Source organism: Oncorhynchus mykiss, chromosome 3 (genome assembly GCF_013265735.2).
Source record: "Oncorhynchus mykiss isolate Arlee chromosome 3, USDA_OmykA_1.1, whole genome shotgun sequence".
Lineage (NCBI taxonomy): Eukaryota > Metazoa > Chordata > Actinopteri > Salmoniformes > Salmonidae > Oncorhynchus > Oncorhynchus mykiss.
In genome coordinates, this window is record NC_048567.1 from 65,258,884 (window position 1) to 65,286,765 (window position 27,882).

The 27,882-nt window shown below is 41.8% G+C and overlaps 1 protein-coding gene across 1 annotated transcript in view; it reads left to right on the forward strand.

Moving 5' to 3' along the window:
- Positions 1 to 1,316: 1,316 nt before the first annotated feature.
- The window catches only part of zmym2 (zinc finger, MYM-type 2), a 50,967-nt gene continuing 24,401 nt past the window's right edge, over positions 1,317 to 27,882 (forward strand). Inside the window, exons 1-4 of the mRNA XM_036974930.1 lie at positions 1,317 to 1,652; positions 26,281 to 27,169; positions 27,314 to 27,602; positions 27,688 to 27,850. Coding sequence (XP_036830825.1) covers positions 26,935 to 27,169; positions 27,314 to 27,602; positions 27,688 to 27,850 — 687 coding nt within the window. The 5' untranslated portion in view covers positions 1,317 to 1,652; positions 26,281 to 26,934. The remainder of the gene's footprint in view (positions 1,653 to 26,280; positions 27,170 to 27,313; positions 27,603 to 27,687; positions 27,851 to 27,882) is intronic.

Here is a 27,882-nt window from a genome sequence, read left to right on the forward strand (position 1 = left end):
TACAAGTTGTCAGGTCACAGGAAGGTTACCCATGCACATGTGATTCACAAACACACACACACACACACACACACACACACACACACACACACACACACACACACACACACACACACACACACACACATATATACTAGAAGCATCAACATTCCTGACTTCAAGAATAATGTATAGCCTAATATGTCAGTGCACACACACACGCACACACAATCACTGTAATAGCCTAAATTCACCGATAGGCGGAGTTAGACCAATAAAGGGATGTGGATCAAATATCACACAGTACAAGTCTAGGGACAGTTTTTTTTGTTCACGTTATTAATAAGGTTTATTCAGCACATGAGCAGATATCACCGTTATAGCATAATCAACATGAATGCAGTGTCCTTGAGTTGTCTTAATTCGGTAAGTTTGCAGATGTAGGTTAGTATTTTTTATTAGCCCATACTTGACTCAGGACCACATTTTAACTAAAGTAAACGCACCTGATTCAACATTTTTAGACGCCCTCTAGTCCTGTGTACTTTTTATGAAAGGTGCCCGTGCTCTCTCTCTCTCAGCATGTGAGGATGGTCCAACTGCGTTGCAAGACGGTTTTTATTTTAATTTTATTTAACCTTTATTCAACTAGGCAAGTCAGTTAAGACCAAATTCTTATTTACAATGATGGCCTAACAAAAGGCGGTTCTGAATTTGTTGTAGAGAACATTGTTTTGTCTACCGTACAGCTCAGTGAGCACAGACACACTGACCAATGTGTTTTGAACAAATTCATAGGATTTTTTTTAGCAACCAGATGTTCAAGAGCATATGACTCGATTTTTCATATCTCCCCTTATGCTACAACATTTCAAGGGTGGTGTTTCACGTTATTTTCGACCGTTTAAACATGTATTTTATTAATAGGCCGTCATTGTAAATGAGAATTTGTTCTAAACTGACTTGCCTAATTAAATAAAGGTTAAATAAATGAAAAATGTTTTACATCGTATTCTCCTATTGGAAAAGTATGATGTAATGCATTGAACCACCGGTAGGTAGACGTGTGTTAGACCTGAACGCAACCGTGACCGGACTGAATGCTGATTGGATCTCACTAATGCGGTCAACGCGACCTCGATTGCGGTCCAAACGTAAACAAGCCAGGTGGCAAAGTAAAATTCGTAATCATTGCCACATTCATTATCCGGGTGGTTTATGGTAACGTGCAGGTATTTGTATATGAGTTTCAGGTAGATTAATTATTCTAGACCAATTTAATTGTCAACCGCACCACTTCTGATTGAACATTGTGCGCTTGCGCGACGATGAGAAGCGAGAAGGATCCTGTTGGCAGTATCCTCCCACGCGCTGAAAAGAACGTCTTTACCAGAGACGGAAGAGAAATCGAGACATTTCATAGGTTCCTTTTTTCTGGTTCATATACAGTCAATTACCTAAGTAGACCAGACCCAGCTGCTATTGCATTGGTGCCTATAGGAGAGCCACCCCTTAAGTAGACCGGAACTGTGGCAATTTTTCTCAATTGTAAACGGCCTTTATGGGATATCTTCATTTATCCACCATCTTTGGTCTTTACATTGAGGCGCATGCGTTCCCCGATTTATGTCAAGGCACAAAAGTGGCGCTTTATCGTTTCAAGCTCTACTGGGGTAAGAATTTCAGATACTTTTTATTCAAATGTTACGGTTAGTTAGTCAAAGTTTCAGCAACTAGCTATATGTCCACGGGCTCCCTTGGGTCTCCTGCTATGCTATAAAGTCGGCATTTGTGACGATTTAGCGGTACATTTGTTACCCCGCTTGAGATTTCCTCCCCCTCTCTGCCGTGGCAGGGTACTAGTTATATTGCCTCCGCTCTCTCGTATTGTTTCGCTCGCTCTCTAATGGCGGACGTGAGGCAGTGCTGCTTACTGACGAAAGGGGGGCACATTTTTGCCCTTGCCTTGTTGAAAATGTTTTAGTTACCCCCTCAGGTTTGTATCAGTGTTATAAAAAGGTCCATAAAGAGAGTACATATGTTTTTAGGTCTGTCAACTATTATATTGACACAAACAGGGCAGTTTCTAGATATGTAACAGTATAGCGCCCCCTTTCGGGTGGCAACTGAACGTGTATTTTCTGTGATTGCCCCGGATAGTCTCTGGGGCAACTTTCCAATTAAACCTTTACGTTACACAGGTATCACAAAAACAATACATTTGTTTTGGTTTTCAGACTGGGTTGTGAAAACAAGTAATGTCCACTGAATAGTAAGTAATATGTGTTAGCGTCTGAGCACGGTGGGTTTTTTCTTCTTCTAGCTAGCTATGTAACGTTAGCCTATCATCACATTGACATTTGAAGCAGGGTTGAGTGGTACTGTAGAAACGTGAATAATACTTTGCTTATGCGACTAAACATCACATGGATCGCGAATAACTTGTGATATTTTTTCTGTAATAATAATGGCGCAGTCTATTTGGCTCGACACCAAGTTCGGCGCTAATCCATTCCGTGGAAGGCCGGGGCAGCAGGGGTGGGAACGGAACTGAACCACGTTTTGTGGTCCTCAAGTTAGCCCACAGACCCCATCTCCCCCGCTCCTCTGTTCGTCAGAGCAGCTTATCGGGTATCAATTAATTATTTGTCATCGGTCTATTGTCCACCTAAAGTTTTGGAACATTTGCTCTAAGTTATCTGAATAAAAATGATAGCATGGCGGGTTGACATCGTTATCCGGTTGTCTTGAGTGGAGCCGGAGGAGCTGTGGTCCTCGCGATTGAACAGAGGTTTTACCCGGCTTGTGTAGTCAAGGGCACGGCCTGATGGGGAGAGAGGGAGAGCTTTGGGCCAAATGTGGTAGGCTTTTTCATGTACTGAGTCACATCATTAGGGAGCATCAGCTATTAGTAGCCCCAAACATGGGTCTTGATGGCAATAAATTATATAAATGATTTGAGTTGCATTCGCAGTCTAGCAGCAGGAATAGAATAGTTTGTAATATGGCATATTCAGGTGTCTGGTAGCTGCTTCACTGTGCATCATGCATCAGTCATTAACAGTGGCTTGAGCTTATATAATATGACAAAATGATAAGAGTACCAGGGACCACTCGGGGTATGAAGATGGCATGTGCTTGTCGTAATTACATCATACCTAAGTCACTCCCCATGATTTAATGGAAATTTTGCCGTTTTAGCTGTATGCTGTATGCTGTGTTGCCAGTTTGCAGATAATGTATGACACTGTGGCCTGTAAACAGTCTGTCTAATGCAGTGCTTCAGTGTTCAGTTCGAATCCCGAATGTCTCTAACCACACCTCTATTATGAGGGTAGAGGCATCATCTGATAAGTCTTGTTGGCGGAACGTTGCCTGTCCAAGCTCTTTGCAGGAAGTAGACACATGAATGAAGACCACATTCACAGTGCTGCACTGCAGTCTGGAGTCTATTTGCTCCTTGCTGTATCAGTATCAGTGACTTGGTTCTAGCACATATCAACATATGGGTTGTTTTGCTATTTATTTTTGCCATTTTGATATGAATAATGCATGTTGTTACTTTTAATGTATAGAACCCACAACAACCATATGGATACTATTTAACACCTGTCCACCCCCCTCCAACCACTATTGCAAAAGTATTGAGCATAGCTGGCAGATTGGCTTTTTTAAGGATGTGGAGTAGAACCCCCACTGTCCTATATGGCGTTTGTAGAAGCCTTTTTTCAAAACATGAATAAACCGATTAGGGATCTTGAACACCACCCCACTTCATTTCCCTGTTGCATTTTCTGTCACATAAGTGTGAGAAGAATAATTACAGCAGAGAGATTGGTCAGAACTTCTGATTTCATCAAGCACGCAAACAAACACATCTTGGAATTGAATTTATCAAATGGAAAGGTAACAACTTATTACAGCTCTTATTTCCTGAGTGGAATTAAATGGGATTTTTGTCAACGTGTCACATTAGATTCAGCTAGGCTACTTGATTTAGCCCCCAATTGGTAACTTTTTAAAAGGACCTGGTCCATATTATCAGGTATGCTATTAGCAATAAGCATGATAACCTGTAACCCAACTGAATCAGCATAATGGCTATAAATAAATAGGCTGAAGCATGGGATTGCCTATCTGCATTTACCCTGTTGGGCTAATCATTAGTAGAGTCCTGCATTGGGTCAGATACCCAAGGGTGAGCCACAAAAAATCAGCTGGCGGGTGGAATTAAAACATTCTTTCAACCCTTGGGTTGGTTAGCAGTTTAGAAAAATGACATTTTAAATCAAGATAATACACTTGGTGATGCGAATTCTATTCTGTGCGAGGCAGATTAATCTGCGGATTAATTGTCGGAGTACAGGACCTTGTGCATTTCAGGTCAAATAACAACCCAATGTTTATATCCCTGGACAAATTAGCTAGCAACAGCAATCTAGCTAGCTAAATTGCCATAAATGTTTAATGCTTTTTGACCTGTCCCCAAATTAATATAATTGGTTCAGAGTTTGTTTTGATATTTCAACCTGCGTGTCCTGATTGCTTCTGCTGTGGGTGAACAAAATCAACTTGCACGTGATGGCGCACACGCGCGTACGGTTTGGTCAGCAGGCTACCAGCCATGCACGCATTGAGATGTGGAGCCGGGAACTGTCCCCTATTTGTGTGGTGCTAAAACATTTCTAATTTGTCCATTCGCAGAGCTTATGTTCCCTCTCCCCACATGGGAATACGACACATTGCCAAGTTCACTTTCCCTGGATTGCCTAGCTCACACAAAAATGGCTAACATAGGCCTAACCTGGAGAAATAAAAATAAAGGTTATGAATAGGTAATAGACTGCAACACCATCGTTGAAACATGCTGCGTGAGTAAAATCCCCCGTTTGGAAGGACATTAACGGGGTAGATAAATACACACCCTGCACAAAGTTTTTGATAATTCAGTTAATTATCAGTTGTTTATTACATTAGTTCAGGCTTTCGTTCATTAGACCAAACGCAGGCCATATAAAGTGTAAACCGCTACTGCTGGTAAAAGTTTGAGTGGCCTACTAAATAAATGTAGCCTATTTTTGAAGCCTATATTTGATTCTCGTAATCTCGAGAGGAATATTTATCTTGCATAGAACACACAACAAGCCGACTAGGCAAATAGATCAACTATCCTACTATGGGGTTGTATGATTTTTCGATTCATTACTCATTTTGTTTGCAGAGGAAAAGTAAATGTAGACTGTTCCAGCATCTTCAAAGTGCGCCACGGTATAAATATTTTATCATATTCTATATTTTCTTTGAGGTGGCGCAGTACCACAGCTAAATGACTGCAGCGAAAACACGGATGTTTACTAAACTCAAAAAAGAAATCTCTACGCTGTGCGTTACAGGGAAGACATCCTCCTCCCTCATGTGGTACCCTTCCTGCAGGCTCATCATGACATGACCCTCCAGCATGACAATGCCACCAGCCATACTGCTCGTTCTGTCCGTGATTTCCTGCAAGACAGGAATGTCAGTGGCCAGCGAAGAGCCCGAATCACAATCCCATTGAGCACGTCTGGGACCTGTTGGATCGGAGGGTGAGGGCTGGGGCCATTCCCCCCAGGAACTTGCAGGTGTCTTGGTGGAAGAGTGGGGTAACATCTCACAGCAAGAATTGGCAAATCTGGTGCAGTCCATGAAGAGGAAATGTTCTGCAGTACTTAATGCAGCTGGTGGCCACACCAGATACTGACTGTTACTTTTTATTTTGATCCCCCCTTTGTTCAGGGACAAATTATTCAATTTCTGTTAGTCACTTCTCTGTGGAACTTGTTCAGTTTATGTCTCAGTTGTTGAATCTTGTTATGTTCATACAAATATTTATACATGTTAAGTTTGCTGAAAATAAATGCTGTTGACAGTGAGAGGACATTTTGTTTTTTTGCCGAGTTTATGTTGTCATAACAGAATGGCCATTCAGTTGTGTTCAGCTTTGGTCTTTGGGGGTGTCAATCGCAATCATAAAAGGCTGTATAACATTGACCATTCATGGCTTGACTTTTGACTTTTTTAGCCACTTGTTCCTCGGGTAAGTAGGACTGATGTTTTTACTTGTCCGAAAGCTCAAGTCACTTCTCCAACAAAAAAAATGGTCCGTAACACCATGGGCCAAAAATTTGACTGAAAATTGTGTGTATGATGCAAGGAACCACTTCAGAAATAACCTTCATTATTATCACTGTTATTGACACAATGAAAGGCTACTGGTCTCTGATCCAATGTATTATTTCTCCTGCCGTTATGGCCTTGAGCAAGGTACTTAACCCCCCACAAAGTAAAATATTACACTGATAGGCTACTGGACAAAACACATGTGGTCCGTCAACCCTCCATCTGGAGAGCTACTGGGTGTGCAGGCTTTTGATCCACCCTTGCTCAAACACATCAGTCAGCTTATCAAGGTCCTGTTGAGCAGCTGATTTTTTTACAATGTGGTGTGTTCGAGCAGGGCTGGAGCAAAAGCCTGCAAACACAGTAGCTCTCCTGGACTCTCTAGGAGTGTTGACCACCCTGCAACATTACAATTACAACCAAATACTTTTAATGTTTTTATTAAATAATTCCCTCATTCAATGAACCAGGGATCAAATGAATAAGGTGGGCAAGGTAGCTAATTAAGATGTTTATCTATTTGTAAAGTGAAAATATTCCATGTTCAGGGGAGATCTTGACAGCATAGGAGTTACTTGTCAATCAGGCTATTCAAATAATAATAATAATAATAATAATAAATAATAATAATAAATAATAATACACTGCTCAAAAAAATAAAGGGAACACTTAAACCACACAATGTAACTCCAAGTCAATCACACTTCTGTGAAATCAAACTGTCCACTTAGGAAGCAACACTGATTGACAATACATTTCACATGCTGTTGTGCAAATGGAATAGACAACAGGTGGAAATTATAGGCATTTAGCAAGACACCCCAAATAAAGGAGTGGTTCTGCAGGTGGGACCACAGACCACTTCTCAGTTCCTATGCTTCCTGGCTGATGTTTTGGTCACTTTTGAATGCTGGTGGTGCTTTCACTCTAGTGGTAGCATGAGACGGAGTCTACAACCCACACAAGTGGCTCAGGTAGTGCAGCTCATCCAGGATGGCACATCAATGCGAGCTGTGGCAAGAAGGTTTGCTGTGTCTGTCAGCGTAGTGTCCAGAGCATGGAGGCGCTACCAGGAGACAGGCCAGTACATCAGGAGACGTGGAGGAGGCCGTAGGAGGGCAACAACCCAGCAGCAGGGCCGCTACCTCCGCCTTTGTGCAAGGAGGAGAAGGAGGAGCACTGCCAGAGCCCTGCAAAATGACCTCCAGCAGGCCACAAATGTGCATGTGTCTGCTCAAACGGTCAGAAACAGACTCCATGAGGGTGGTATGAGGGCCCGACGTCCACAGGTGGGGTTGTGCTTACAGCCCAACACCGTGCAGGACGTTTGGCATTTGCCAGAGAAAATTTGCCACTGGCGCCCTGTGCTCTTCACAGATGAAAGCAGGTTCACACTGAGCACATGTGACAGACGTGACAGTCTGGAGACGCCGTGGAGAACGTTCTGCTGCCTGCAACATCCTCCAGCATGACCGATTTGGCGGTGGGTCAGTCATGATGCGGGGTGGCATTTCTTTGGGGGGCCGCACAGACCTCCATGTGCTTGCCAGAGGTAGCCTGACTGCCATTAGGTACCGAGATGGGATCCTCAAACCCCTTGTGAGACCATATGCGGGTGTGGTTGGCCCTGGGTTCCTCCTAATGCAAGACAATGCTAGACCTCATGTGGCTGGAGTGTGTCAGCAGTTCCTGCAAGAGGAAGGCATTGATGCTATGGACTGGCCCGCCCGTTCCCCAGACCTAAATCCAATTGAGCACATCTGGGACATCATGTCTCGCTCCATCCACCAATGCCACGTTGCACCACAGACTGCCCAGGAGTTGGCGGATGCTTTAGTCCAGGTCTGGGAGGAGATCCCTCAGAAGACCATCCGCCACCTCATCAGGAGCATGCCCAGGCGTTGTAGGGAGGTCATACAGGCACGTGGAGGCCACACACACTACTAGCCTCATTTTTACTTGTTTTAAGGACATTACATCAAAGTTGAATCAGCCTGTAGTGTGGTTTTCCACTTTAATTTTGAGTGTGACTCCAAATCCAGACCTCCATGGGTTGATAAATTTGATTTTCATTAATAATTTTTGTGTGATTTTGTTGTCAGCACATTCAACTATGTAAAGAAAAAAGTATTTAATAAGAATATTTCATTCATTCAGATCTAGGATGTGTTATTTTAGTGTTCCCTTTATTTTTTTGAGCAGTGTATTTTTTAAAAACTTTGTCAGAAATACATGGCCAGTATTGAAGAGAGGAGAATCCTAGCCAATTTTGAGCACTTGCCAGACTGTTTTACAACCGGACTAGTTTCCAGTATTGGTTTCATCAACTGCATGTTGTCCATTTGCACATACAGGAGTGCGGTAGAAAGATATTTTAGGACATCAGACTAGAGGTCGACCGATTATCATTTTTCCCCGCCGATACCGATTATTGGTGGACAAAAAAAGCCGATACGATTAATCAGCCGACGTTTTTAAAAATGTATTTGTAATAATGACAATTACAACAATACGGAATGAACACTTATTTTAACTTAATATCATACATCAATAAAATCAATTTCACCTCAAATAAATAATGAAACATGTTCAATTTGGTTTAAATAATGCAAAATAACTTTATTTAACTAGGCAAGTCAGTTAAGAACAAATTGTTATTTACAATGACGGCCTAAGAACAGTGGGTTAACTGCTTTGTTCAGGGCAGAACAACAGACTTTTACCATGTCAGCTCAGGGATTCGATTTAGCCACCTTTCGGTTACTGGCCCAACACTCTAACCACTAGGCTACTTGCCGCCCCATGGTTTCACTTCTGTGGCCATGCATAGCAGAGGGGGGTTGGGGATGGGTAGCCTAAGATAAAATGGCACATAGGCAGCAACAATATTAGTTCTTACATTTTGGTGGCTGTTGGAATGTTATTCTTCTAAACACAGAAGTGCAACATTGCGGGATTAACTCATTTCACCAGTTATATACACTAGAGGTTGACCGATTATGATTTTTCAACGCCGATACCGATTATTGGAGGACCAGAAAAGCCGATACCGATTAAAAAAAAGTATATATATATATTTTTAAAAAGTTGTATTTGTAATAATGACAATTACAACAATACTGAATTAACACTTATTTTAACTTAATATAATACATCAATAAAATCAATTTAGCCTCAAGTAGATAATGAAACATGTTCAATTTGGTTTAAATAATGAAAAAACAAAGTGTTGGAGAAGAAAGTAAAAGTGCAATATGTGCCATGTAAGAAAGCTAACGTTTCAGAACATGAGAACATATGAAAGCTGGTGGTTCCTTTTAACATGAGTCTTCAATATTTCCAGGTAAGAAGTTTTAGGTTGTAGTTATTATAGGACTATTTCTCTCTATACCATTTGTATTTCATATACCTTTGACTATTGGATGTTCTTATAGGCACTTTAGTATTGCCAGTGTAACAGTATAGCTTCCGTACCTCTCCTCGCTCCTACCTGGGCTCAAATCAGGAACACAACGGCAACAGCCAACCTCGAAGCAGCTTTACCCAGGCAGAGCAAGGGGAACAACTACTCCAAGTCTCAGAGAGAGTGACGTTTGAAAAGGCTATTAGTGTGCACCTCGCTAACTAGCTAGCCATTTCACATCACATCGTTACACCAGCCTAATCTCGGGAGTGGATAGGCTAAACAGCAGAGCTGCTGGCAAAATGCATGAAAGTGCCGTTTGAATGAATGCTTATGAGCCTACTGGTTCCTACCATCGCTCAGTCAGACTGCTCTATCAAATCATAGACTTAATTATAACATAATAACACACAGAAATGTGAGCCGTAGGTCATTAATATGGTCGAATCTGGAAACTCATCTCGAAAAACAAGACGTTTATTATTTCGGTGAAATACGGAACCGTTCCGTATTTTATCTAACGGGTGGCATCCATCAGTCTAAATATTCCTGTTACATTGCACAACCTTCAATGTTATGTCATAATTACGTAAAATTCTGGTAAATTAGTTCGCAATGATCCAGGCTGCCCAAACTGTTGCATATACCCTGACTCTGCGTGCAATGAACGCAAGAGAAGTGACACAATTTCACCTGGTTAATATTGCCTGCTAACCTGGATTTCTTTTAGCTAAATATGCAGGTTTAAAAATATATACTTCTGTGTATTGATTTTAAGAACGGCATTGGTGTTTATGGTTAGGTACACGTTGGAGCAACGACAGTCCTTTTTCGCACTGCATCGATTATATGCAACGCAGGATACGCTAGATAAACTAGTAATATCATCAACCATGTGTAGTTATAACTAGTGATTATGATTGATTGATTGTTTTTTATAAGTCTAATGCTAGCTAGCAACATACCTTGGCTTCTTACTGCATTCGCGTAACAGGCGGGCTCCTCGTGAGGCAGGTGGTTAGAGTGTTGGACTAGTTAACCGTAAGGTTGCAAGATTGAATCCCTGAGCTGACAAGGTAAAACTCTGTCGTTCTGCCCCTGAACAAGGCAGTTAACCCACCATTCCTAGGCCGTCACTGAAAATAAGAATGTGTTCTTAACTGACTTGCCTAGTTAAATAAAGATTAAATAAAGAAAAATCGGCAAAATCGGCGTCCAAAATTACTGATTTCCGATTGTTATGAAAACTTGAAATCGGCCCTAATTAATCGGCCATTCCGATTTAATCGGTCGACCTCTACATCAGACATGACAATGACCTTAAAGCCTGTTAATAGCTAAATAGTTAACAAGATAACCAGCCAAACTACACTATGTTTTGAATTTGCTGTCTAGTTAGTCGGTTGTATATCATTGTTTTTCCTGCTGCGCAATGTCTCTCTTTCTCTCGCAATTCAATTCAAGGGCTTTATTGGCATGGGAAACATATGTTAACATTGCCAAAGCAAGTGAAGTAGATAATAAACAAAAGTGAAATAAACAGTAAAAATTAACAGTAAACATTACACTCACAGACGTTCCAAAAGAATAAAGACATTTCAAATATCATATTATGTCTATATACAGTGTTGTAACGATGTTCAAGGGGAAAATTATTATGGGTTGTATTTACAATGTTGTAATTTACAACATTTTACTGCAATTTACTGGTTGCTGTTTTCTTGTGGCAACAGGTCACACATATTGCTGCTGTGATGGCATACTGGTATTTTACCCAGTAAATATGGGAGTTTATCAAAATTTGTTTTGTTTTCAAATTCAAATTGTGTAATCTGAGGGAAATATGTGTCTCTAATATGGTCATGCATTTGGCAGGAGGTTAGGAAGTGCAGCTCAGTTTCCACCTCATTTTATGGGCAGTGTGCACATAGCCTGTCTTCTCTTGAGAGCCAGGTCTGCCTACGGCGGCCTTTCTCAATAGCAAGGCTATGCTCACCGAGTCTGTACATAGTCAAAGTTTTCCTTAAGTTTGGGTCAGTCACAATGGTCAGGTATTCTGCCACTGTGTACTCTGTTTAGGGGCCAAATAGCATTCTAGTTTGCTCTGTTTTTTTTGTTAATTCTTTCCAATGTGTCAAGTAATTCTCATTTTGTTTTCTCATGATTTGGTTGGGTCTAATTGTGTTGCTGTCCTGGGGCTCTGTGGGGTCTGTTTATGTTTGTGAACAGAGCCCCAGGACCAGCTTGCTTAGGGGACTATTCTCCATGTTCATCTCTCTGCAGTGGATGGCTTTGTTATGGAATATTTGGAAATCGCTTCCTTTTAGGTGGTTGTAGAATTTAACGTCTCTTTTCTGGATTTTGATAAGTAGCGGGTATTGGCCTAATTTTGCTCTGCATGCATTATTTGGTGTTTGTTGTACACTGAGGATATATTTGCAGAATTCTGCATGCAGTCTCAATTTGGTGTTTGTCCCATTTCGTGAATTCTTGGTTGGTGAGCAGACCCCAGACCTCACAATCATAAAGGGCAATGGGTTCTATAACTGATTCAATAATTTTTAGCCAGATCCTAATTGGTATGTCAAATTTTATGTTCCTTTTGATGGCATAGAAGGCCCTTCTTGCCTTGTCTCTCAGCTCATTCATAGCTTTGTGGAAGTTACTTGTGGCGCTGATGTTTAGGCTGAGGTATGTTTTTTTTTGTGTGCTCTAGGGTAATGGTGTCTAGATGGAATTTGTATTTATGGTCCTGGCAACTGGACCAAAAATATTTGACCACAAATACTCTCCTCTGGTAACTGCCCGCTGGCACACACCAAGTGTGTGTGATGCACACACCGCGACTCTTCTAAGATTTTCAGGACTTTTCTAAGATTTTCATTGACCAAAAATTTGCTCAAACTGGGCAAATAACTCGCTAGTAATTATTATCAACAAATGTGCCAACGTGGCTCACTTTGATCTCAAACACATCTCGCGACTGCATGATTGAAAGACTGTAGGCCTATAATAATTATACTCCGATGTGCTCTGCAGATATTGAGAGAACATTGAGCAAAACATTGCATCAATTCTGATCCAATTATGATCGGAGTAGCCTATTTGTTTGATATTGTGATTTTTTTTTGCATGAATTTTTTTCTTGTTCATTCAGACAACAAGTCTGGTGTCCAACATTTGTTTTTACTTGCCCAGGCAAGCGGCAAGCGTTAATATTAGAGGTCGACCGATTATGATTTTTCAACACCTATACCGATTATTGGAGGACCAAAAAAAGCCAATACTCAAATAAATAATGAAACATGTTCAATTTGCTTTAAATAATGCAAAACACACAGAAACACGAGCCTAGGTCATTAATATGGTTGAATCCGGAAACTATCATTTCGAAAAGAAAACGTTTATTATTTCAGTGAAATACTGAACCGTTAGGTATTTTATCTAACGGGTGGCATCCCTCAGTCTAAATATTGCTGTTACATTGAAGGTTATACAATGTTATGTCATAATTACGTAAAATTCTGGCAAATTAGTTTGCAACGAGCCATGCTGCGCAAACTGTTGCATATACCCTGACTCTGCGTGCAATGAACGCAAGAGAAGTGACACAATTTCACCTGGTTAATATTGCCTGCTAACCTGGATTTCTTTTAGCTAAATATGCAGGTTTAAAAATATATACTTCTGTGTATTGATTTTAAGAACGGCATTGGTGTTTATGGTTAGGTACACGTTGGAGCAACGACAGTCCTTTTTCGCACTGCATCGATTATATGCAACGCAGGATACGCTAGATAAACTAGTAATATCATCAACCATGTGTAGTTATAACTAGTGATTATGATTGATTGATTGTTTTTTATAAGTCTAATGCTAGCTAGCAACATACCTTGGCTTCTTACTGCATTCGCGTAACAGGCGGGCTCCTCGTGAGGCAGGTGGTTAGAGTGTTGGACTAGTTAACCGTAAGGTTGCAAGATTGAATCCCTGAGCTGACAAGGTAAAACTCTGTCGTTCTGCCCCTGAACAAGGCAGTTAACCCACCATTCCTAGGCCGTCACTGAAAATAAGAATGTGTTCTTAACTGACTTGCCTAGTTAAATAAAGATTAAATAAAGAAAAATCGGCAAAATCGGCGTCCAAAATTACTGATTTCCGATTGTTATGAAAACTTGAAATCGGCCCTAATTAATCGGCCATTCCGATTTAATCGGTCGACCTCTACATCAGACATGACAATGACCTTAAAGCCTGTTAATAGCTAAATAGTTAACAAGATAACCAGCCAAACTACACTATGTTTTGAATTTGCTGTCTAGTTAGTCGGTTGTATATCATTGTTTTTCCTGCTGCGCAATGTCTCTCTTTCTCTCGCAATTCAATTCAAGGGCTTTATTGGCATGGGAAACATATGTTAACATTGCCAAAGCAAGTGAAGTAGATAATAAACAAAAGTGAAATAAACAGTAAAAATTAACAGTAAACATTACACTCACAGACGTTCCAAAAGAATAAAGACATTTCAAATATCATATTATGTCTATATACAGTGTTGTAACGATGTTCAAGGGGAAAATTATTATGGGTTGTATTTACAATGTTGTAATTTACAACATTTTACTGCAATTTACTGGTTGCTGTTTTCTTGTGGCAACAGGTCACACATATTGCTGCTGTGATGGCATACTGGTATTTTACCCAGTAAATATGGGAGTTTATCAAAATTTGTTTTGTTTTCAAATTCAAATTGTGTAATCTGAGGGAAATATGTGTCTCTAATATGGTCATGCATTTGGCAGGAGGTTAGGAAGTGCAGCTCAGTTTCCACCTCATTTTATGGGCAGTGTGCACATAGCCTGTCTTCTCTTGAGAGCCAGGTCTGCCTACGGCGGCCTTTCTCAATAGCAAGGCTATGCTCACCGAGTCTGTACATAGTCAAAGTTTTCCTTAAGTTTGGGTCAGTCACAATGGTCAGGTATTCTGCCACTGTGTACTCTGTTTAGGGGCCAAATAGCATTCTAGTTTGCTCTGTTTTTTTTGTTAATTCTTTCCAATGTGTCAAGTAATTCTCATTTTGTTTTCTCATGATTTGGTTGGGTCTAATTGTGTTGCTGTCCTGGGGCTCTGTGGGGTCTGTTTATGTTTGTGAACAGAGCCCCAGGACCAGCTTGCTTAGGGGACTATTCTCCATGTTCATCTCTCTGCAGTGGATGGCTTTGTTATGGAATATTTGGAAATCGCTTCCTTTTAGGTGGTTGTAGAGTTTAACGTCTCTTTTCTGGATTTTGATAAGTAGCGGGTATTGGCCTAATTTTGCTCTGCATGCATTATTTGGTGTTTGTTGTACACTGAGGATATATTTGCAGAATTCTGCATGCAGTCTCAATTTGGTGTTTGTCCCATTTCGTGAATTCTTGGTTGGTGAGCAGACCCCAGACCTCACAATCATAAAGGGCAATGGGTTCTATAACTGATTCAATAATTTTTAGCCAGATCCTAATTGGTATGTCAAATTTTATGTTCATTTTGATGGCATAGAAGGCCCTTCTTGCCTTGTCTCTCAGCTCATTCATAGCTTTGTGGAAGTTACTTGTGGCGCTGATGTTTAGGCTGAGGTATGGTTTTTTTTGTGTGCTCTAGGGTAATGGTGTCTAGATGGAATTTGTATTTATGGTCCTGGCAACTGGACCAAAAATATTTGACCACAAATACTCTCCTCTGGTAACTGCCCGCTGGCACACACCAAGTGTGTGTGATGCACACACCGCGACTCTTCTAAGATTTTCAGGACTTTTCTAAGATTTTCATTGACCAAAAATTTGCTCAAACTGGGCAAATAACTCGCTAGTAATTATTATCAACAAATGTGCCAACGTGGCTCACTTTGATCTCAAACACATCTCGCGACTGCATGATTGAAAGACTGTAGGCCTATAATAATTATACTCCGATGTGCTCTGCAGATATTGAGAGAACATTGAGCAAAACATTGCATCAATTCTGATCCAATTATGATCGGAGTAGCCTATTTGTTTGATATTGTGATTTTTTTTTGCATGAATTTTTTTCTTGTTCATTCAGACAACAAGTCTGGTGTCCAACATTTGTTTTTACTTGCCCAGGCAAGCGGCAAGCGTTAATATTAGAGGTCGACCGATTATGATTTTTCAACACCTATACCGATTATTGGAGGACCAAAAAAAGCCAATACTCAAATAAATAATGAAACATGTTCAATTTGCTTTAAATAATGCAAAACACACAGAAACACGAGCCTAGGTCATTAATATGGTTGAATCCGGAAACTATCATTTCGAAAAGAAAACGTTTATTATTTCAGTGAAATACTGAACCGTTAGGTATTTTATCTAACGGGTGGCATCCCTCAGTCTAAATATTGCTGTTACATTGAAGGTTATACAATGTTATGTCATAATTACGTAAAATTCTGGCAAATTAGTTTGCAACGAGCCATGCTGCGCAAACTGTTGCATATACCCTGACTCTGCGTGCAATGAACGCAAGAGAAGTGACACAATTTCACCTGGTTAATATTGCCTGCTAACCTGGATTTCTTTTAGCTAAATATGCAGGTTTAAAAATATATACTTCTGTGTATTGATTTTAAGAACGGCATTGGTGTTTATGGTTAGGTACACGTTGGAGCAACGACAGTCCTTTTTCGCACTGCATCGATTATATGCAACGCAGGATACGCTAGATAAACTAGTAATATCATCAACCATGTGTAGTTATAACTAGTGATTATGATTGATTGATTGTTTTTTATAAGTCTAATGCTAGCTAGCAACATACCTTGGCTTCTTACTGCATTCGCGTAACAGGCGGGCTCCTCGTGAGGCAGGTGGTTAGAGTGTTGGACTAGTTAACCGTAAGGTTGCAAGATTGAATCCCTGAGCTGACAAGGTAAAACTCTGTCGTTCTGCCCCTGAACAAGGCAGTTAACCCACCATTCCTAGGCCGTCACTGAAAATAAGAATGTGTTCTTAACTGACTTGCCTAGTTAAATAAAGATTAAATAAAGAAAAATCGGCAAAATCGGCGTCCAAAATTACTGATTTCCGATTGTTATGAAAACTTGAAATCGGCCCTAATTAATCGGCCATTCCGATTTAATCGGTCGACCTCTACATCAGACATGACAATGACCTTAAAGCCTGTTAATAGCTAAATAGTTAACAAGATAACCAGCCAAACTACACTATGTTTTGAATTTGCTGTCTAGTTAGTCGGTTGTATATCATTGTTTTTCCTGCTGCGCAATGTCTCTCTTTCTCTCGCAATTCAATTCAAGGGCTTTATTGGCATGGGAAACATATGTTAACATTGCCAAAGCAAGTGAAGTAGATAATAAACAAAAGTGAAATAAACAGTAAAAATTAACAGTAAACATTACACTCACAGACGTTCCAAAAGAATAAAGACATTTCAAATATCATATTATGTCTATATACAGTGTTGTAACGATGTTCAAGGGGAAAATTATTATGGGTTGTATTTACAATGTTGTAATTTACAACATTTTACTGCAATTTACTGGTTGCTGTTTTCTTGTGGCAACAGGTCACACATATTGCTGCTGTGATGGCATACTGGTATTTTACCCAGTAAATATGGGAGTTTATCAAAATTTGTTTTGTTTTCAAATTCAAATTGTGTAATCTGAGGGAAATATGTGTCTCTAATATGGTCATGCATTTGGCAGGAGGTTAGGAAGTGCAGCTCAGTTTCCACCTCATTTTATGGGCAGTGTGCACATAGCCTGTCTTCTCTTGAGAGCCAGGTCTGCCTACGGCGGCCTTTCTCAATAGCAAGGCTATGCTCACCGAGTCTGTACATAGTCAAAGTTTTCCTTAAGTTTGGGTCAGTCACAATGGTCAGGTATTCTGCCACTGTGTACTCTGTTTAGGGGCCAAATAGCATTCTAGTTTGCTCTGTTTTTTTTGTTAATTCTTTCCAATGTGTCAAGTAATTCTCATTTTGTTTTCTCATGATTTGGTTGGGTCTAATTGTGTTGCTGTCCTGGGGCTCTGTGGGGTCTGTTTATGTTTGTGAACAGAGCCCCAGGACCAGCTTGCTTAGGGGACTATTCTCCATGTTCATCTCTCTGCAGTGGATGGCTTTGTTATGGAATATTTGGAAATCGCTTCCTTTTAGGTGGTTGTAGAGTTTAACGTCTCTTTTCTGGATTTTGATAAGTAGCGGGTATTGGCCTAATTTTGCTCTGCATGCATTATTTGGTGTTTGTTGTACACTGAGGATATATTTGCAGAATTCTGCATGCAGTCTCAATTTGGTGTTTGTCCCATTTCGTGAATTCTTGGTTGGTGAGCAGACCCCAGACCTCACAATCATAAAGGGCAATGGGTTCTATAACTGATTCAATAATTTTTAGCCAGATCCTAATTGGTATGTCAAATTTTATGTTCCTTTTGATGGCATAGAAGGCCCTTCTTGCCTTGTCTCTCAGCTCATTCATAGCTTTGTGGAAGTTACTTGTGGCGCTGATGTTTAGGCTGAGGTATGGTTTTTTTTGTGTGCTCTAGGGTAATGGTGTCTAGATGGAATTTGTATTTATGGTCCTGGCAACTGGACCAAAAATATTTGACCACAAATACTCTCCTCTGGTAACTGCCCGCTGGCACACACCAAGTGTGTGTGATGCACACACCGCGACTCTTCTAAGATTTTCAGGACTTTTCTAAGATTTTCATTGACCAAAAATTTGCTCAAACTGGGCAAATAACTCGCTAGTAATTATTATCAACAAATGTGCCAACGTGGCTCACTTTGATCTCAAACACATCTCGCGACTGCATGATTGAAAGACTGTAGGCCTATAATAATTATACTCCGATGTGCTCTGCAGATATTGAGAGAACATTGAGCAAAACATTGCATCAATTCTGATCCAATTATGATCGGAGTAGCCTATTTGTTTGATATTGTGATTTTTTTTTGCATGAATTTTTTTCTTGTTCATTCAGACAACAAGTCTGGTGTCCAACATTTGTTTTTACTTGCCCAGGCAAGCGGCAAGCGTTAATATTAGAGGTCGACCGATTATGATTTTTCAACACCTATACCGATTATTGGAGGACCAAAAAAAGCCAATACTCAAATAAATAATGAAACATGTTCAATTTGCTTTAAATAATGCAAAACACACAGAAACACGAGCCTAGGTCATTAATATGGTTGAATCCGGAAACTATCATTTCGAAAAGAAAACGTTTATTATTTCAGTGAAATACTGAACCGTTAGGTATTTTATCTAACGGGTGGCATCCCTCAGTCTAAATATTGCTGTTACATTGAAGGTTATACAATGTTATGTCATAATTACGTAAAATTCTGGCAAATTAGTTTGCAACGAGCCAGGCTGCGCAAACTGTTGCATATACCCTGACTCTGCGTGCAATGAACGCAAGAGAAGTGACACAATTTCACCTGGTTAATATTGCCTGCTAACCTGTATTTATTTTTGCTAAATATGCAGGTTTAAAAATATATACTTCTGTGTATTGATTTTAAGAAAGGCATTGGTGTTAATGGTTAGGTACAGTCAACAGTGGTGCTTTTTTCGCAAATGCGCTGTTGTTAAATCACTCCCCTGCGTTGCATCGATTATATGCAACGCAGGACACGCTAGTAATATAATCAACCATGTGTAGTTAACTAGGGATTATGATTGATTGATTGATTGTTTTTTATAAGATAAGTTTAATGCTAGCTAGCAACTTAGCTTGGCTTCTTACTGCATTTGCGTAACAGGCAGGCTCCTCGTGGAGTGCAATGAGAGGCAGGTGGTTAGAGCGTTGGACTAGGTTGCAAGATTGAATCCCGGAGCTGACAAGGTAAAAATCTGTCGTTCTTTCCCTGAACAAGGCAGTTAACCCACTGTTCCTAGGCCGGCTTTGTAAATAAGAATGTGTTCTCAACTGACTTGCCTAGTTAAATAAAGGTGTAAAAAAATAAATAAAAAATTGGCCAAATCGGTGTCCAAAAATACCGATTTCCGATTGTTATGAAAACTTGAAATCGGCCCTAATTAATCGGTCGACCTCTAGTTAATATCGAGCCCTGCCGTTGCAACTTCAATCAGTTGCAGTCTACAATCATAATTTATTTAGTGGACTGGATTATGCACTGCGTATACAAAACATTAAGAAAGCATGCTTTTTCCATGACATAGACTGACCAGAGGAATCCAGGTGAACGCTATGATTCCTTATTGATGTCACTTGTTAAATCCACTTCAATCAGTGTAGATGAAGGGGAGGAGACGAGTTAAATAATTATTTTTAAGCCATGAGACAATTGAGAGATGGATTATGTCTTGCCCATTCACCCTCTGAATGGCACAGATACAAAACATGTAAATGTCTTTGAAGGGTGGCCAGGCACACCGTTTTTTTTAAATGTTTTTTTTTTACCCCTTTTTCTCCCCAATTTCGTGGTATCCAATTGTTTTTAATAGCTACTATCTTGTCTCATCGCTACAACTCCCGTACGGGCTCGGGAGAGACGAAGGTTGAAAGTCATGCGTCCTCCGATACACAACCCAACCAAGCCGCACTGCTTCTTAACACAGCGCCATCCAACACGAAAGCCAGCCGCACCAATGTGTCGGAGGAAACACCGTGCCACTGCGCCCGGCCCGCCACAGGAGTCGCTGGTGCGCGATGAGACAAGGATTTCCCTTCCGGCCAAACCCTCCCTAACCTGGACGACGCTAGGCCAATTGTGCGTCGCCCCACGGACCTCCCGGTCGCGGCCGGTTACGACAGAACCTGGGCGCGAACCCAGGGTATTAAGCACCCTTAATAACTGTGCCACCCGGGAGGCCCCCAGGCACATCAGTTTTTGTCAAGAACTGCAACAATTTCCCATGTGTATCAAGACTGGTCCACCACCCAAAGGACTTCCAGCCAACTTGAAACAACTGTGGGAAGCATTGGAGTCAACATGAGCTAGGATCCCAATGGAACGTTTGACACCTTGTGGAGTCCATGCCCCAATGAATGGAGGCTGTTGTGAGGGCAAAAGGGCCGTGTGAAACTCAGTATTAGGAAGGTTTTTCCTAATATTTGGTATACTCTGTACATGGACCCAAACTGGAGAATGAGTGTAGCCAGGTAGTGCTGCATTTCTCCTCCGGGTTTGGCGCCTAGTGCCTCGTACTGAACGTGACCCTAATTTCTACAGAGTAAAACCAACCTCCATGGTATTCTCCTGACCATTACGGGTCAGTAACCAAGGGTGCTGCATCTCTTGGCAACAGAGTTGGTAAAGGTGGACAAGGGGCGAGGAGAGAGACAGTTGAGACTGAAGTGCGACCGATATGGGATTTTTGGGACCCATACTGATTTTTAGGGAGGCTAAAGTTACCGATATATCTACCGATTATAGGTTTTTTTATAGGTGGAATGAAAAACCAACCTTTTTTTAAAGGCCCCCTTCAGAGGAAGTTGCTGACACTATTTCGACCTAATTCCTTTCCTAGTGCAGAAATGCTAATTTAGTTCCACCCTCGGAACACGGACAGACATATGGCTCCTTATAAATATTGATTAATCGGGCGTACACATCTCCACCTTGCAACATGTGCACAGCCCATGCGGTCTCTGACACAGCCCGCACTCCGTGATTTGTAAACAAACCCAACAGCCAGGCTCAGGGAAGCTTAGCTATGGAGCACAGCACTGTTAAACTGTTAATGGTAACGTTAGCTACGACATGGTGAATGACAATCCACTCTCCTCCTCCCTCGTCTGCAACGGAATTTAATGATCAAGGATGAATACAGAGTTTAGCAGTAATACTGGAGTTTTACCAGCAAAGCTAGAGGTTAGCTAACCTAGCTACTCCCTGGACTAAAAAAGCTAGCTAACTACCGGTAACTGTTAGCAACTGTGGATAATTGGTTACAAAGCAGCAGCGCCCCTTGCATTAAGGCGTTCAAAAAATATATATATAGTTTATTAGGTACACCCATCTAGTACCTGGTTGGAACCCCCTGAATTCTTTGGACATGGATTCTATAAGGTGTTGGAAATGTTCCACAGGGATGTTGGTCCATGCTGATGCGATGGCATCACAAAGTTGCGATGGCAGCATGCTGAGAACAGCCCGTTCCATCTCATCCCAAAGATGCTCTATTGTGTTTGGTCAGCAACAATGTGCAGATACACTATGGCGTTCATTCATTGCTTAATTGGTACCCACACCAGTACACCACCACCACCAGCCTTTACCGTTGACAACAGGCAGGATGGGTCCATGGACTCATGCTGCTTACGCCAAATCCTGACTCTGCTGTCAGCATGATGCAACAGGAACCGGGATTCGTCGGCTCCGGCAATGTTTTTCCACTCGTCTATTGTCCAGTGTTGGTGAAGCCGCTTCTCCTTGTTTTTAGCTGATAGGAGTGGAACCCGGTATGGTCGTCTGCTGCAATAGCCCATACTTGACAAGGATCGACGAGTTGTGTGTTCCGTGATGCCGTTCTGCGCACCACTGTTATACTGTGCCATTATTTGGTATGTTTGTGGCCCGCCTGTTAGCTTGCATGATTTTAGTTGGTTATGTAAACATTATTAGAACAGCCATTGAATGATAAACAGAACAAAACATGGTACCATTCAGTGATATTTTTCCAAAATCAATTTAATCCACATCCTCACTTGGTCAGTATTACAATATTGCTGCTTGCTCAGCCCCTGTCCTAGGTCTGCATCACACAGCCCGGGAGGACTCAGTCCTGTAAGACACATGATACACATATAGATAGTCTGGTCCATACATTACCCACTGTGCACATAAACACCTGGGTCAAGCCACCCATGATTGTCCAGTCTTGTTGTTGTCCTGACTCTACTTTAGTTGACCTTGGTGGTGTATGGATTTTAGCAGGGTTGGGCAATCATGCACAATGACCTGATTTGCATTTTTTGGGGGAGAGAATCCTCTCTTCTGGGCGTGTGTGAGCTATGATGTTATTTTCAGTGGCAGGCCTGCACTCTGGACAAACTTCAGTGAGGCTGTTGACTCCTGAAACACAGACACAAAGGTAGAGTTAGTGAAAAGTCACAGTCTGTCAGTCATGGATCAATGTATAACCTAAGTTCTATGAGCTTGACAATGACATACTCAAGCATTCTCTGTGGAGAGGAAGGTGTCTGGCCATTTTAACTTTATTTAACTAAGCAAGTCAGTTAAGAACAAATTGTTATTTACAATGACGGCCTAAGAACAGTGGGTTAACTGCTTTGTTCAGGGCAGAACAACAGACTTTTACCATGTCAGCTCAGGGATTCGATTTAGCCACCTTTCGGTTACTGGCCCAACACTCTAACCACTAGGCTACTTGCCGCCCCATGGTTTCACTTCTGTGGCCATGCATAGCAGAGGGGGGTTGGGGATGGGTAGCCTAAGATAAAATGGCACATAGGCAGCAACAATATTAGTTCTTACATTTTGGTGGCTGTTGGAATGTTATTCTTCTAAACACAGAAGTGCAACATTGCGGGATTAACTCATTTCACCAGTTATATACACTAGAGGTTGACCGATTATGATTTTTCAACGCCGATACCGATTATTGGAGGACCAGAAAAGCCGATACCGATTAAAAAAAGTATATATATATATTTTTAAAAAGTTGTATTTGTAATAATGACAATTACAACAATACTGAATTAACACTTATTTTAACTTAATATAATACATCAATAAAATCAATTTAGCCTCAAGTAGATAATGAAACATGTTCAATTTGGTTTAAATAATGAAAAAACAAAGTGTTGGAGAAGAAAGTAAAAGTGCAATATGTGCCATGTAAGAAAGCTAACGTTTCAGAACATGAGAACATATGAAAGCTGGTGGTTCCTTTTAACATGAGTCTTCAATATTCCAGGTAAGAAGTTTTAGGTTGTAGTTATTATAGGACTATTTCCCTCTATACCATTTGTATTTCATTAACCTTTGACTATTGGATGTTCTTATAGGCACTTTAATATTGCCAGTGTGACAGTATAGCTTCCGTCCCTCTCCTCGCTCCTCCCTGGGCTCGAACCAGCAACACAACGACAACAGCCACCACATCGAAGCAGCATTACCCATGCAGAGCAAGGGAAACAACCACCCCAAGGCTCAGAGCGAGTGAAGTTTGAAACACTATTAGCGCTCGCTAACTAGCCAGCCATTTCACTTCGGTCACACCAGCCTCATCTCGGGAGTCGATAAACAGCGCAATGCTTGACGCACAACGAAGAGCTGCTGGCAAAACGCACGAAAGCTCTGTTTGAATGAATGTTTACGCGCCTGCTTCTGCCTACCACCGCTCAGTCAGATACTTAGATACTTGTATGCTTGTATGCTCAGTCAGATTATATGCAACACAGGACACGCTAGATAATATCTAGTAATATCATCAACCATGTGTAGTTAACTAGTGATTATGATTGATTGTTTTTTATAAGATAAGTTTAATGCTAGCTAGCAACTTACCTTGGCTTACTGCATTTGCGTAACAGGCAGTCTCCTTGTGGAGTGCAACGAGAGAGAGGCAGGTCGTTATTGCGTTGGACTAGTTAACTGTAAGGTTGCAAGATTGTATCCCTCGAGCTGACAAGGTGAAAATCTGTCTTTCTGCCCCTGAATGAGGCAGTTAACCTACCGTTCCTAGGCCGTCATTGAAAATAAGAATGTGTTCTTAACTGACTTGCCTAGTTAAATAAAGATGAAATAAAGGTGTAAAAAAAAAAAATGGTGCCCAAAAATACCGATTTCCGATTGTTATGAAAACTTGAAATCGGCCCTAATTAATCGGTCATTCCGATTAATCGGTCGACCTCTAATATACACCCAATCTCTCATATTCGATAGCAAGCTAGCTTGCTAATTAAAACATAATTATGTTTTGTCCTTACAACTTTACCTGAACTGTAGTTTTTATATTACTTTGCAGTATTTTGTGTCACATTGGCCAGCAAGCACACATTCCCTTTGATAGCTATGTTTATTACTCTGGAGACAACTTTCAGTTTTAGAGAGAGCTTCGTGTTTTGTAACATGAAAACGGTGTAGTCACGTTAGTACTGGTAGAGCAGTGATTTTCTCGGTGCCTTCAGAAAGTATTCACACCCCTTGAGTATTTCCACATTTTGTTGTGTTACAGCCGGAATATAAAATGAGTTTTTTTTCCTTCTCACTGGCCTACATACAATACCCCATAATGTCAGTGGAATTATGTTTTTAGAAATGTTTACAAATTAATGAAAAATGAAAAGCTGAAATGTCAGTGCAATATTTTACTTTGTGGGGGGTCAATAAATATTCAACACCTTTGTTTTGGCAAGCCTAAAAAAATTCAGGAGTAAACATTTGCTAAAGTCACGTAATAAGTTGCATGGATTCACTCTGTGCAATAATAATGTTTAACAATTATATATATATATTTTTTTTTTATCGTTTTACCCTCTTCTTCTCCCCAATTTTGAACTCGTCTCATTGCTGCATCTCCCCAACGGGTTTGGGAGGCGAAGGTTGAGTCATATGCCCCCTGAAACATGACCCGCCGAACAGGCGCTTCTTAACACCTGCCTGCTTAACCCGGAAGCCAGCCAATTGTGCTCCACCCTATGGGACTCCCGATCACAGCCAGTTGTGATACAGCCCAGGATCGAACCCGGGTCTGTAGTGACACTTCTAGCACTGCAATGTAGTGCCTTAGACTGCTGCCCCACTCTGGAGGCCCCCTTAACTTGATTTTTTAATGACTGCCTAATTTCTATATCCCACACATACAATTAAGGTCCCTCAGTCGAGCAATGAATTTCAAGCACAGATTCAACCACAAAGACCAGGGAGGTTTTCCAATGCCTCGCAAAGAAGGGAATCTATTGGTAGATGGGGAAAAAACAAACATTGAATATACCTTTGAGCATGGTGAAGTTATTAATTACACTTTGGATGGTGTATCAATACACCCAGTCACTACAAAGATGCAGGCGTCCTTCCTAACTCAGTTGCCGGAGAGGAAGAAAACCGCTCAGGGATTTCACATTGAGGCCAATGGTGATTTTTAAATAGTTACAGAGTTTAATGGCTGTGATAGGAGAAAACCGAGGATGGATCAACAACATTGTAGTTACTCCACAATACTAACCTAATTGACAGAGTGAAAAGAAGGAAGCCTGTACAGAATAAAAATCTATATTTTTAAAGTCACTAAAGTAAAACCGAGAAAAATGTCCTTTATGTCCTGACATACATAGCGTTATGTTTGGAGCAAATCCAACACAACCCATCACAGACTACCACTCTTGATATTTTCAGGCATGGTGGTGGCTGCATCGTGATATGGGTATGCTTGTCATCGGCAAGGACTAGGGAGAATAGAGCTAAGCACAGGCAAAATCCTAGAGGAAAACCTGGTCCCGTCTGCTTTCCACCAGACACTGGGAGACAAATTCACCTTTCAGCAGGACAATAACCGACAACACAAATATGCACACAAATATTACCCGGGTTTTACCTGAGCTCGTTAATGATTATTTTGTGATCAACCAGGTAGCCTAAACAGAGGTTGGCAGTGTTCCTATTTCTTCACATATATACAGCTTGTACCTGGGATACCTGCACTCAACATGTTTATCATGGACTAGGCTTATGGTAGCTTAGTCCTAATAACGTGTGCTGTGTTTGTGTAGGTGCAGGACAGGTGGTAGCAGCCTAAATGATGGATGGGGAATTGGAGCCCAAGCCTGGGGTAGTGGAGGGGAGCACAATCCAAGCCCCAGAAGAGGAACCCATGGACACAGACACCACTCGCTCCTCAGAGAAAACCACACCCCCCACTGGATCCCAGGCTCCCGTCACCACGGTAACAGAGGAACCCTCCAGGGTTCCGGAGAACAATGACAATGATGATGATGTGGTGCTGGTGGAAGAGGCCCCATCTCCCTCAGGGAAACAGCCCCCCACCCCCTCTGCTACTCCCCCTTCCCATGCTGGCACCCCCGCAGACTGCACTGAGCCCCGCCCCTCAGAAACCGAAACCACGGCAACGGTAAACATGACAACCGCCACAGCAGCAGCAGCCCCCTTAAAAAAAAAACAGTCCACCTGCCACCTCATCTGCACCATCCACAGAGCCCATCGTCATTGACGATGAGGAGGATCCCGGGCACAGAGGCTCTTCTTTACTGGCCACAGCCGGAGGCCCCTCTTCGTACAGCGGCTGTATCCTGAGCAGCACGGAGCCGGACTCTGAGATAAAGATTGGCAACGTCACAACGCTGGGGCCCTCTGCCGTAGCCACGGCAGCTACAGCAGCCGAGCCAGTGGCAGAGCCTGAGAGGGACATGAATCTGATGATCACCAGTGTGACATCGCTGCAAGGCGGGGTGGGGGTTGGGGGTTCGGGTGTAGCGGAGAAGGGCTTGCAGATTAGCAGCACCTTCAGTCTGAACCCTGAGGCCCGGAGCTCCATCAGCACTACCAGGCTCCCGGCCACTTTCAACCCTGGCAGGGTCAGCAACACCTCCACCACTAGTCAGCCTGTACAGAACGGAGACACAGGAACCCACCAGAGGCCTGGTAGTAAACACAAAGGCATATGGTTTTAACACTATTGTGCTGAACCATTCTATGCTGGCTTACAGCTTCTTTTCACATTGCACCTGTTACGTTGTTTCTTCAGGTCTGCTAAACTTTGTTTGTTTGTGTTTTTTCTCTCCACAGATTCGTGGATATCCCAGTCGGCCTCGTTTCCACGGAACCAGAAACAGACAGGGGTGGACTCTCCGTCGCCAACCGCCTCTCTGCCCAAACCGCCCGGCCCCTCCCCCTCTGGCTCCCAGAACCCCCCTCGCACTGTCAAGGTGACCTGCGCCAATTGTAAGAAGCCTCTGAAGAAAGGCCAGACGGCCTACCAGCGGAAAGGATCCACTCACCTGTTCTGTTCCACCACCTGCCTCTCTGCCTTCTCACACAAACCCACCCCCAAGAAGAGCTGCACCATGTGCAAAAAGTAAGAAGAAGTGTCGCTGTGTGTGTTGATATATCAAATGTTCTACTTTATTTCTAGTGTGTGTATGTTAACGTGTGTCTTCAAGGGACATCACTACAATGAAGGGCACGATAGTGGCACAGGTGGACTCCAGTGAGTCGTTCCAGGAGTTCTGCAGTACAGGCTGTCTGGGAGCCTACGAGAACAAACAGAACCCACCCAAGTCCTCTCTCAAAACCAAGTGCACTGTGTGCGGAAAGCTCACTGAGGTCAGTGCAACACACTACACCAGGGATGGGCA